The sequence below is a fragment of the Protomyctophum bolini genome, assembly GCF_963924005.1.
Source record: "Protomyctophum bolini genome assembly, chromosome: 17".
NCBI classification, from domain to species: domain Eukaryota; kingdom Metazoa; phylum Chordata; class Actinopteri; order Myctophiformes; family Myctophidae; genus Protomyctophum; species Protomyctophum bolini.
In genome coordinates, this window is record NC_137878.1 from 17,523,648 (window position 1) to 17,537,793 (window position 14,146).

Here is a 14,146-nt window from a genome sequence, read left to right on the forward strand (position 1 = left end):
TGTCTGCCTTCTATTCATGCTCTTATTCCTCCCCTGTCTTTGTCCTAAAACATTTGAGACATAATTTGCTTTCCCTGTGCCAAGCCAAGCTATTGGTGAGGGGTAATCACTTTCTTTTCTTGGTGGTCATTGTTTCGCAGAGGGTAATCTAGTTTCACCCTCTGTTCTTATGTAATTACTGGTTCGCAATTGAATTAGCTTACACCGCTTGTTTTCATTAGCTATACCACCATCCCTAGATTACTTGTACTGGGCCTGTCACATGCACTAATGTCTCTGGGAATTGTTTCACTTATTGCTCAGACACAAAAACAGCACATTGTCAAACCACCTTACCACCGAGAACTGCATAATTGAAAATTGTTATTGCTTGGGCTTTACATTTCCCTGCTCTGTCATATTGAAGACCATCGATCTTCTTTCTACCAGCCCTTTAGGCTTTTTAGAAAAAGACACGGACAGCCAATTTTTAATTATGCATGGGTTTTCAGTGAGTTTCATAGGTCCTATCAAGATGTGAAACTTGCTCTAGTCTACCATTAATGGAACCAAAAGTTTTTATATGAGTGTTGGGCTGGCTGGTACTCCTCCATTAATCATTTGTGTCCCGTTAATTGTGATGAGAATTGAGTGGCAGTCTTGTTATTTGCCCAGACTAAACACATTTCTTGGTAATTATATTTCCGTTTTAAAATGACAGGATGAGCCTCCCCTTTTGTTCAGACAAAAGCAATTGCTAGGGTGAAAATAGGTCCTGTAAAATAATCACGTGTGTACTTGAGACTGATTGATCGTTCTTCACGTGAAACATGACCTCATCCCCTCTGTGGATTGAGTAATTGTAAATACAGATGATGAGCAGCATTTGCTTTGCAAGGACAGTCGATAATAATCGTATATAATAATGAAGTATGATCTTTGTCAGCACAGATAGCAATTAAATTAATTTCTGTCACGCGTGTTTAGCCTTGTTGCGGTTTTAAAGGTATGTACTGTACAAAGGTACTAAATCCAAAATAAAAGCTAGGTCTGATACTCTGATACTCTTGATTGTACAGGCAGTCACTGAATATTTGTAACAAATCAGACTACCCAGATAAAAATCTGATTGATTTTATCAAGTCAAAGTAAAAAAAAACACTCATGAATACAAATACAATTTGAACCGAAGGTGGTTTGCCATGTGATACAAATCTGCCTAAAGTTGTGTCAGTCTGGACACGGGGACACTAAAGCCTGATTTATAATAATAATGGATTGCATTTTATAGCGCTTTTCTATGCACAACATGCTTACTCAAAGCGCTTTTCAATGGTCCATTCATACACATTCACACACCAATGGTGGCAACTACTGGAGGCAAGGTTGGATTCAGTGTCTTGCCCAAGGACACTTCGACATGTGGACAGGAGGAGCCGGGATTCTAACCGCCGACCCACAGATCATTGGATGACCTGCTCTACCTCCTGAGCCACAGCCGCCCGTTTTATAGTTCTTTGGATGACTGTGTCGCTTGCCGAAAACAGCCGATCTCTACAAGCTCACAGTGTTTCACATTGTCATGCATTGTGAGCTTATAGCTCGAATTGTGCAACAGAGTATGATACCTTTGTAGTTATGTCATTGCCACAGAAACTAATGCAGATTATATGTTGACGATATCTGATCGTATCGCATCTGATCACTTGCATATAACAGTGTGTACAGATTTGAGATCTAATTTGAGAAACAAATCGGATTTGCCTACAGTCTGAACAAAGCCTTTAGAGATTCAAACTTCCTTTCATGGGAAAATCTGTCACTCCCTCTCCCGGGGCCAGGGGATGCATTATTCCATTGGTTTAGTCCTCTAATAAAAAATAACCTTGGTCATTTAAGTTGAGGAGAGCTGCATGCTAATAGAAACTGCAGCTTTCTATTCCTGACAAGTTACCATTGCGATAATTGAAGCCATCGATAATAAAAATCGAAATACTTTCCTACTAGGCTGAGGAATATATCCCACCCTTTTCACATAGGCCTGTTATTTAAAAAAAAAAAATCACTCGAGCTGACGCTTGACTTGACTGTCATTATAAAGGCAGACTGTGTGTGACCGAGAAATGCAAGTTTTAAATTTAATGTAGGCTATTTATGGTGAATTGAGGAGTGAACGTAAAACCAATTACCGTATACAGCTTACTGCATGGTCAAGTCAATTGAGGTTAAGGGGGTCCTTCAAGCATACTGGGGACCATGGTAAAAGTATTTTACATCATGGACTTGCTGGAGGGGGCAGAAACATGCTTCAGGTGGAGAAAAAGCGGTCTGGCCTCATGCTGTCAATTCATCATCATCGTAACCTCTTGCAGCAATTAAGTAGCAGATTGCCACGTTTTTCCAGATGAAATTCGATTGCAGTGACAATGTGATGGTGCATGTTCCTCCTTGCATAATTACACGCCAAAGATGTTCCCTTGCTGCAGGAAAGCTGTCATTATAGCCCATACTCATCTTTGTTTCTCACTTGAACCGTGGTGACCATAATGAGGATCTTTACCATAGAGCAAGGAGGTCTTTTGGGGGGGAGGTAAGAAACATACGCAAGCTGACGGTAATATACTCCCATTATCATATCTGACTGCACCTCTGTTCCCATTCTCCCATTCTCCTTTCTCATTCTTTCTATGAGAACTGTCTGTCAAACAGTCAGTCTCTCTCTCTCTCTCTCTCTCTCTCTCTCTCTCTCTCTCTCTCTCTCAACCTAACTATTAGTAAAACATAGCAACTTTGCACCCTCTCTTTTAACCACATATTTTTTGTGGCCTGTGGCTTCTTACCTAAAATGTATATGTGGCCCGCTGGTATATACAGGTATATGGTATATATACCATATATAGCTGGTGTTTTTTTCATTCTCAAGATTTGAAAGTGCATTTTTATTTTATTAAAATGTTTGCTTACATTTGGCTACACTTCCATTTGAACAAAGGATATTTATTGGAGTCTGCAAAATATAAAGCCAATGCAGTGCATCCATGTGAATTGTTTTTGTTTTGTTCACTGCACAGAGATGAATGATGAATTTTGCTACACTGCCTAGTGCCTACAGTAGACTATTCATATTGCACTGTAGTTTAATAAAGGTAAAGGACACCTATTTGTGTCGAATGTTCCCCTATGATGACATGTCCAAAACAGACACTAAGGTTCATGTGGTTAATGCATTCTCACACACTTTCTCCGTCCCTGTCTGCAGAAAGAAGCCCACATTAACTGTCTTTCTATATTTATTCATAGCAAATACATTCTAGTAAATAAATAAATGAGCTGCCAGAGATTGATTACACTCACTGTAACTAATAGCTTAGATACTTTATTGTCAGGAACTAGAGCCTCATAACAGTCGAGGTGATGCATCTCCCATGCAGGCTTTTGCTCATTTGGGCTGCATAATTGAAATGAAGCGTATAATTTCAGACGGGTTGGCACTTCACCTCCGACCGAGTTGGAATAAGAAAACAGCCATTGGGCTATTGAGCCCTCAGCATTCCATATCTACAGAGCAAGAGTTATTATTTACCTTGAGGACAGCTATGTAGGGAGAAACGTGGCTGGGGAATATCATATCACTTGAACTAGCTTCCTTATTCTGGGGAAAACATTCAGTGAAAATTGTTGATCATCTAATTTCGATAAAGAGCTTTGGTGTAGGGGGGACCCCGGTTGATGAAGTATTGGGTGCATGTGGTTAACCACTTAACTTACTGTATACTTTGCAACTCATGCAAGCTTGCATCACATCACTTGTAAGCTCACAAGTGATGTGATGCTGAAATGTGGGAATGTGGGAAATTCAGACATAAAAATAATCTTCCTATAATAATGACATGCCCTAGGCTAAATACCGGGATGTCAGGTTGAAAGTGCTTATTATGGTGCAACACATTGTCATTTGTGGGTGTGTGCATGCGTGTGCATGCGTGTGTGTCCTATGTTATCTATATGTGGAACAGAACCTCAGTGGCCTTTGCTGTCAACCGGCTGAACAAAGATCGATAGCACTTTATCACAGAACACACCAGAACAGTTTCTGTGCCATTAACGCTCATCAGAAAACACGTATTGACTTATACAGGCATGTACTGTGTATGTTGGTAGGGTTGCTAAGAGTTCAAATATAGATGAATAAAAGCAGTACAGTCAAGTCAAGACAAAAATAGCAGATCTATAATCTCAACGGGTCTTGTAGATCTGCTATTTTTGGCATCTGACACCCTCGTACAATAAGTATAATTCGTATAATTTACTTGTGGCTGTGCTCTTTATCTATTTGTTTTTTGATAAGCAATCTTTATTATACGGGCTAAATAGGCCTGTTTCTGACATGGCATCCTGTCAGATGAACTTTATAGTAGGCAGGGAGAAGGAAATCGATGGCTGATTATACCTGTGACGTTCAGTTTAGATTATTTGCATGGTGATAAAACATGAAATGCGAAGGGATAAAAACAGGGATGACACAAGATCATAGCTGTAAGGAAACACGGAAAGTCTTGTGAAGACATCTCACCTCATAAGCTAAGTAGAAAGGTGTGCTATTCGAGCACGCCCGAATAAAAGTGTGTGTGTGTGTGTGTGTGTGTGTGCGTGTGTGCGTGCGTGCGTGCGTGTGTGCATTTCTGGGGGTCCCCGGCCAAAAACGTTGAGAACCCCTGAGTTAGGGTACAACAGCAGTGGCAACACACAGAAATGAGTGTGGGGAGGCTGACGCTAGTATGTCGCAGGGACTTTCCCCAATCGAACCTTTTTGCTGAGTGCCACCCATCTGTCAGTGAGTCGGTCGACCTGCCTGCCTGCCTGTCTATCTGTGTTTCAGCCAATTTTCACATCTAAGAGCTGAGTTAAGAGCAGAATGTTATTCAGCATAGATACAGGAAGCGAAGGCTATGTTGTACACCATTATTTACACTCCCGAGGACTTCTGTAGACATTTGTATTACTGGAATTAAATTAGACACTACCTAGACTACCTGACAGAGTTTACAATCTTTAGCTACATTTATAGTGAATAGTGAAAACACTTAGTCCAAGTAAATTCTATAGGAGAAGTTATTTGATTTGCATGCAGCATGAGCACTGCTGTTGGACTAATGTGACAATCACATTTACATAGTAAATACCAGCTAATTTACATATAGTATATACGGCAGGCGGTGTATAGCCATAATAGATTATCAAGGACACTTAAACCACAGCTTGGTCATCAGGATGCTGTTCCTGGGAATAGCCTACACATAAACAGTGAACTGGACTCATCTGAGGGAGTCCCTCTAGAGGCAGATAAGCTCAGGTCCTTCAATGTGTGCAACAGGCTTCTAGATGTTCTACCAGACGGTAGAAGCCAGTGTCCTTTTCTCATGTTGTCTGTGAGACTGTGACATCAACACAAGGGACACTAACAAACTGAACAAACTGGTGAGATGGCTAGTTCCAGTGGGTGACAATCTAGAGGTTGTTGCAGAGGGGAGGATGAGGAGGATCACTATCCTGATGAACCTATAGGACCTCTCCCACCCTTTCTATGATGAACTAGTGCAGATGACGAGCACTTTCATTTTGGTCAGTCCTTTGTAGCAGTACTAGCCACCAAGCTCCTCAGCCAAGCCTCCATACTGTATGGCATGCCCTATTCATTGTGTGTGGGTGTGCTTGTGAGAAAGTATGTGAGTGTGTGAGAGTGAGTATAGTCTATCTAATTAATGTATCTAAGTAATGTTAAGAATAATATGGTTGCAATGAAAATGGCAGAGAATTCTTTCTTGGCACGGTCACATCATTTGAATTGTATAAGCCTCAGTCTGCTTCTGCTACCTTACGTTTGCATTGTAAAGAAAAAATCACACCTGTGTGAACCGAGTGGTGCAACTCCCCTCTCTCCCCCCCTCCTCTCTCTCTCTCTCTCTCTCTCTCTCTCTGCTCCGTCAGATTAGCTTTATTATGGATATCAATCCGCGTTGCTGAGAACTATTTTTTCATTATTATTTTGGCTCGGCCTTTCCTTCTTTAGCGAACCTAGACAGTCAGAAGTTTTGATTTGCGTCCAGCAGGTGGCAGCCATGTCACATACTTCTCTCGTTCCAATTTCACGCATGCGCACACCACTCGTGCTCATGATACACACAGACATTGCTGGTTGTAGGAGTGGTTGCACCACTCAAAAATGACTACCGGTACATTACGAATGCATTGTGATAATCTGGACTGTAGGCTATGCAGTAACTTAATAAGAACGTCATATGAGCCACCAGCATTGACTGAAGGGCACTGAGAGGCTGATCTTTTTAAGGTCAACTTGACTTTACCATATTGCATTGGCTTTCTTCCTCCTGTGCTATATCTAATCTCATAGGGAATTGCTATGTATACATGTACATGTGTTTCTATGTACATTCAAGTCAGTGTGTGTTTCTATATCCCCAGAATGTCAAATGTACCGTATTTAATTTAAGGTACATGAGATGTGTCCTTTCTCTTTTTTGCCCTCTGCCATTTGGTTTGACATTTGTTACATGACAGTCCAGCTAGGCATGTGTGGTCGATGGGGAGTAATTAGGAAACAAAAAGCCAATCTAAATGGAATGGATCAGGTAGTGTAATGAAGAATGTGAAAAAGCTTTATTTTTGTATTTAAAGAATGCATACCGGTAATTATTTTCAAAAGCATATGTGGGTTTTTTATACCTTCATGAGATTTATATTGGGAATGTTTGCTAATATTTGCTACACTATACATTGTCATTTTTGACAGTGCACATTTTTGCTAATAAAAATATGAAAATTGCAGGCCATTGCAGTTTTTAAAAACCTTTATTTGAACCATAATAACAAATTCACAACTCACTCAATACTGTCTAAATATCAATCAAAAACATGCATGTAGACCAGTAAAATATGTTTAAAAGTAAGACTATGTCACCAAGAGTACTCACAAAATAATGTTTTCTTTTCTTTTTCCATGGGCAAAACAGCAGCTGCAGGTAAAAAATATACAAACATCGACCTATCTATTGCACATGACACAAAACATTTACCATTACCATTATTTATTTAATGTAGCCCGATAATCTATGACACAACTCATTGTACTCAAGGTGTACAATGGCACAATCTTGCACAGTAAAATCATCAGTTTCTGTGAAACCCTGGCAGAGTACAGTTTGCTGAAGCCTGATTTATAGGCCTACTTGTCACATGCCAAAACAGCAGATGTACAAGCGCACAGGTGTCTTGAAAGTGAAGCATTGTGAGCTTGTAGATCTGCTATTTTCATCACAAGTCACTAGTACACCGGTATAAATCAGGCATAATCAGGCACCAGAGATTTATCTTATCTTGTTTATGGCCACCTCACAATTATGACCCCTTGTGTGGTAGGTTGCTGGTCAGAGATTCATGTGTAGCCATTGATCTGGCAATAAATCCCCTAAAATAACAGCATAAATATAAACATATAGCATCTTTATGTAGCCACGTTCTACCGCCTCATTCACATCACAGTAAATTGTGCACGACTAATAAGCGGACAAGCACAAAACGATGCTCTGATAAATGTATAGTTCAAACACATAGTTCACTGACCAGCCAAAATCACCACTGCCAAATTACTCACATTTCTCATCTCACAAGATGGAGGTAGCTACAATACTATGAGTGATTTGGGGGAACTCATGGTTTGTCACATTGCATTATATACAGTATAACCTTTATACTGTAGTGGGTTATATCATCCTCTGTCACCTTTATATGAAATTCAGTTGTGTCTTCTTGCAAAACAGATTAGATATGTACGTCTCTAAAGCGCAAAGAAAATAGAACACAAGTGAGGGAAATAAATTCATTTAAGGAACTGAGACGCAGCCATTGTAACATTAAGCAACCAATTAAGCTTTCAGTTAGTTTTCACGTACAGTTACATTGTTTCCAGAGCATGCACAGCACAAATTTCAATTTTACTTTTGCATCTCCTTCACAGAGGACTATTTCACTGGATTCAGCTTTGCCCCAACACTTTCTGTTCACACAAATATACGCCTGCCTGACTCTTTGTTAGGGAAAATGACAACCAATCATTTTTATTTAGCTTTAATGATGCATCCGTGCACATCTGCATTTTTCTTTCTACTCATATGCAATGTCTTATTGATGCTTTTCAGGCAAAATACCAAATTCGTCAACACACTGTGCCCTATATCTGTGGTTATACAGATAATGTGTTTAAATGCATTGTTATTGACAAAGAGCGATGCTTGCCATTGTGACACAGCAACAACATTTCCATGTGATGCATCAGTAGCAGTATAGGCTTTTTTTTTAAAGACAGCACAGCTGGATGGGAATTAGCCCCATCTGTGACCTCCCCTTTCGTTGCTTCAATGAAAGGGGGGGGGGGGTCATAGATGGGGCTAAATGGGAATAAAAAATAATAAATAAATGTACCATTTCGCTAGCATTCCACCTGCACAGTTCAGAAGAACTCTTCAATTCACAGTATAGTTCACTACTTCACTCATAACCACTGTTGTTTGTCTGGCCTTAACAGACCTGACCTGAATTCCCCTTGCAGATGCTCAGGCATCACTGAATGGCACTTTGTCATAGCTACAGCCTACAGGTGTTTTCTTTGTGCATAATGGTCTTCTCGGGCAGTAGGTCTTCTGTTACCGTGAGCTCCTCCATCTCCGTAGTGAAATGATCGGTGCTCTCTATCACAGACGTATCCTTGACAACACTATAGGTCAGTGCCACGCTGTGTGCTGCGGGCCTCTGGGAGCGCTTCTGTGCGCAGCGGCAGATCTTGCGGAACGCTGCACGGAACTTCTGCGACATGGCATTGTAGATGAGCGGGTTTATGGCGCTGTTGAGGTAGATGCAGCTCCGACAGAAAAACACAAACCAGGTGTCCACGTAGGCCCTCTCCAAGAAGGAGTTGACCACTACTAAGGTGCGGTAGGGCATCCACAGCATGGCGAACAGAATCACCACCACCGCTAGCATCTTGGTCACCTATAGCAGGCCCCAGGTGGAAGAGCGAATATAGTTACAGTATATGAGCTGTCATAGTAAAAATTACAAAATAAACTAGTATAACAACATATAATCTCTGAGTACACAACCACACCATTTTACATCACATGGTCTTAAGGGCTATAGATTTAAAATGGCATTATATACAATATAGAATAATAATTAGTTGCTGTCTGGAAGAAACCACCTAACTCCATTTTTTAGGTTCATGATTTTGTCTGTGTGTTGGTTAAAACATATTTAACCAATGGAAAGTATTAAAAAGTGCTCTGGGAAAACTTCCTAACTCCATTGGATCCTCAAACTATCTGCCAAACCGCATAACACAACCCATTTATCTTTTTTGCTTTGACAGTGACACAAACCTCCTAACTACAGAGCAAATGGATTTAGGTGTGTGTGTGTGTGTGTGTGTGTGTGTGTGTGTGTGTGTGTGTGTGTGTGTGTGTGTGTGTGTGTGTGTGTGCGTGTGTGTGTGTGTGTGTGTGTGTGTGTGTGTGTGTGTGTGTGTGTGTGTGTGTGTGTGTGTGTGTGCAGGGCCGGTTCTAGGCATAGGCGAACTAGGCGGTCGCCTAGGGCCTCAACCACTGAGGGGGCCTCGTCACAGGGAGAAGATTTTTTTTTTTTTCATGTATCCCTTACATGGGCTACTGGCCACATGTGGCCCCCACCTAGCTTCTTAATTTTGATCTCAAAGTGCACCAGATTGAAGCATTTTCATGGCAAATTTACAATTTTTATCCGGCGTGGCAAAGCAGGAGGGGGGGGGCCTCTGTATAATATGTTGCCTAGGGCCTCAAAAGGCCTAGAACCGGCACTACCGTAGGACCACTACCAGTTGACCTGTAGTAAGTCTCATGGTCGGGGGGGTAGGACCAAGGGATTTGGGATTTGTTTATAAACATTTTGGTATTTGTTTATAAACATTTGTGATTTGTTTATAAACATTTGTGATTTGTTTATAAACATTTGTGATTTGTTTATAAACATTTTGGGATTAGTTTATAAACATTTGGGATTTGTTTACAAACATTTGGGATTTGTTTACAAACATTTGGGATTTCTAAGTCTCATGGGGGGGGGGTAGGACCACTACCAGTTGGCCTGTAGTAAGTCTCATGGTCGGGGGGGGTAGGACCAAGGGATTTGGGATTTGTTTATAAACATTTTGGTATTTGTTTATAAACATTTGTGATTTGTTTATAAACATTTGTGATTTGTTTATAAACATTTTGGGATTTGTTTATAAACATTTGGGATTTGTTTACAAACATTTGGGATTTGTTTACAAACATTTGGGATTTGTTTATACACATTTGGGATTTGTAAATCTCATGGGGGGGGTAGGACCACTACCAGTTGACCTGCAGTAAGTCTCATGGTCGGGGGGGTAGGACCAAGTCTCATGGGTTTTGGGATTTGTTTATAAACATTTTGGTATTTGTTTATAAACATTTGGGATTTGTTTATAAACATTTGTGATTTGTTTATAAACATTTTGGGATTTGTTTATAAACATTTGGGATTTGTTTACAAACATTTGGGATTTGTTTATAAACATTTGGGATTTGTAAGTCTCATGGGGGGGGGGGGTAGGACCACTACTACTGGCCACATGAGGCCCCCACCTAGCTTCTTAATTTTGATCTCAAAGTGCACCAGATTGAAGCATTTTCATGGCAAATTTACAATTTTTATCCGGCGTGGCAAAGCAGGAGGGGGGGGGGCTCTGTATAATATGTTGCCTAGGGCCTCAAAAGGCCTAGAACCGGCACTGTGTGTGTGTGTGTGTGTGTGTGTGTGTGTGTGTGTGTGTGTGTGTGTGTGTGTGTGTGTGTGTGTGTGTCACACACAAACACCAATGTGTCCGAATATTAAATATTTGTGAATTGTGCGAAATATTTTGTGATATGATTATCATTTGGCGCATGCGTAACGTACCTGTCTGCGGGAGGTGGCAGTTGAGGTAGAGTGGCGGGAGTTCTTACAGTGTCCATTCTTATTCTTATGGTCGGATGGCAACGGGTTCAGGAAGAGGATTCTTGCAATGAGTCCATACAAGATTGCAGAGAGCAGAAGTGGCAAAACAAAAAAGATGCCAAAATCAATAAAGTAAATTGGTAAATAGGATCTTCTTGAAACTTTGTAGCCACAGATCAGGATGGTTACGTTGTCATATTTGAGCTCTTGAACACTTGAGAGGTAGAACCACATGATGCAGTAGATGGAGGTGAAAGCCCACACACACAAGATTATCTTCTTTGCTCGGGATAGAGTACACAGAAACTGAGCTTTTATGGGGTGGCAAATAGCGATATATCTTTCTATGGTGAAAGCGGTTATGGAGCAAGACGACGCATTGATTCCAAGGTACTGAAAGTAGGTGATACAAAGACACCCATAATGTCCGAATACCCACGATTCAAAGATGCTGTCGGTTATACACGGTAAACCAGCCGATGTCAGTACCATCAGATCGGCCACCGCCAAACTCACCAGGTAGCAGTTAGTGGGTGTCCTCATATGTTTCGTGGTCAGAACCACTAAGATGACCATAACGTTACCAATGAGTCCAAAGGCGCATATTGCAAAAACCAATAAACTGCTTACCACCTTGTATTGAATGCTGTGCTCAATCCAAGTCCCAAAAGTGTTGTTCACTTCTTGGATTTCGGTAAAGTTTTCCATTTTAATCAGTCCGAAAATGGTGCGCGAGAGAGCAGTGACTTTATGGTGAGCCTTCCAATGATCGCTCCGAGTTTTACGCGCGGAATCAGCTGCGCAAACAATGTGGCCTTACCAAAGACCTCGAGACCGAGACCTTTACTGTGCATTAAATTGACTACGAATGCCAAATATCGCCGCACACCAATAATGAATATCCTTTAAGATCATTGTCATGTTGCGTAAAAGGTGATAGTCGCCTAGCCGCCCAGGTCCATCTTGCTCATGTGGAAGCGACGTGTGTGCATATATGTCTTGCCGTGCGTGTTTTTCTCAGAATAGCCTAGATGTGAATGGAAAAGAGACGGATTTTTGGAACGGTGTCTTCCCAGAACCGCTCATTGCGCGCATGCGTTATTACGCATGCAATAAGAGGCGTCCGTGCAGGGCAAGCTCATCCGACACATGCAGTTTGTTGAAAGAAGCTGATTTGTTTGGACTGTTTTTAAGTTGCATATGGCGCAGGAAAAAAAGTTGCACATATTAAAAAAGGTAACATGATTATTAATGGTTGCAACTAGCCTATTATTTTTCTTATACCAGAACGTTGTCCATTATACCTTTGAACTATATGAATTAAAGGAAAACATCGCTTAAAATTTGACATGCCAGGCGTGATTTCAGCCCATTGGGATTCATTTATTATTTATTTTAGGCTCATCTTTACAGGTTTAGACCGTTTAGTACAGTGGCTGGGCATGCACGATGCAAGCATTTTAACCCACCGAGCACTTCCACACATTTTATATTTATTTATTTAACCTTTATTTAACCATATTGAGACTGAAGTCAATTGTGTGAACTGGCCAAGAGAAGAGGCAAAATAAGTGACACAGCTCTGCCAGTAAAAATAAATAGGCCTACACTGCACGTAGTACACGACAATTCATTATGAACTTAATAAAACTTTCATATAGGTCTACGGACAATATGGGACGTCAGTATTTCTTGTCGAGTGCTTTGGGGACATAAACCTAAACAATGTCGGTGTTTTTATCAATCGTAGGCCTGCAATCTCACTAAAAGCAGGGAATATTTGATCAACAAGGTGAATGCAGAATTAAATTAGAATTTATAGAATTGAAATAGAAGACAGTATAGGCTAGACTGACGTCTTTGTTTTAATGAATTAATTTTATTCTCAATGTAGGCTATTGATTAGCCCGTTGACTCAGGTATACGTGTCACCTGTGATATAGAGTTGGCAATTTGGGGACGTCATATAAACATTTCTCACAAGACAGCGAGACAATTTGTCTTTTACGGACCTTAATGAACCTAAAAAAAATGTGACCATTTGTGACATTTTGATTTTAACTACAGCAGGCCACATGCCCAAAATGAAATAAGAGAAACCAGTGTTAAAGCGATTAACTGTCAAGCTGTCCCTATATACAGTAGCCTATAGCTCTCGTGATTCGACTGTTCTCTATAACACACTGCGGACTGTGCGGAGGTTGAGTAGCCCACATATCTCTCTCCCCCTCACCAACTGTGCATGTTTAAAATAAACTGATGAAAATGGTCATGATCATTTCCAACATTAGACTTGTGGTCTCGTGTAAGTTGCCATAGCAGTCCTTTCCGAGTGGCAAGTGGATCAAAGCTTCAGGGGATTACATAACAATAACGCCTTTCTTCGGCATCCTTCTATAATAAAGAATATGTGTGAGGACTTGACTATGTGACGAAGTCAGTGTTCCATTTGGCAAAGTCATATCTTTATATAACTCCGTCCTGACCCGACCGTGCCTAATGTATATAGCAATCTGATCTCTACAAGGCCATAGCCTAAGCCTTGTTTTAAGCAGCGGGAATCGGGATCGGTCGGTGTGGTTATACCATTTACGAATATCTATATATTTTTAGAGTAAGATAGCCACATACATGTAAACACGCGCGCGCGCGCGCACACACACACACACACACACACACACACACACACACACACACACTATGGCGCTCACACACACACAATTCAATTCAATTCAAAGGGCTTTATTGGCATGAGAAAACATACGTTTACATTGCCAAAGCAGAAAGAACAAAACAACAATACAGCAATACAATCAAAACAAAAATTATGTAGCTACTTTGAAGGTCAGAATCTTCAATAGATCAACTTCTGTGTTCCAAGATAACTCGATGCAGGTATAGTGCAGGGATATACACAATGATTAGTCTTTAGGGTGGTTGTGTTCCATTTGATATCCTTCTCCTATCACAGCAACTCACAAATCTTGCTGCTGTGTTTGCACATTGTTGTACTTCGCCCAGCAGATATGGGAGTTTTTTGTCATTGGTCATGTTTTCAAAATCTCTGTGTGTGGTTGTAATCTGTGGGAAGTATGTGTCT

General features: G+C 40.7%; 1 protein-coding gene across 1 annotated transcript; it reads right to left on the reverse strand.

Annotated features, from left to right (window-relative positions):
- Positions 1-8,640: 8,640 nt before the first annotated feature.
- Positions 8,641-11,754, reverse strand: trhrb (thyrotropin-releasing hormone receptor b; the record flags this gene model as incomplete). The annotated part of the gene is made up of 2 exons (XM_080787114.1): positions 8,641-9,045; positions 11,008-11,754. The coding sequence occupies 2 exons, from the start codon at positions 11,752-11,754 to the stop codon at positions 8,641-8,643; spliced, it is 1,152 nt and encodes a 383-aa protein (XP_080643240.1).
- Positions 11,755-14,146: the final 2,392 nt, after the last annotated feature.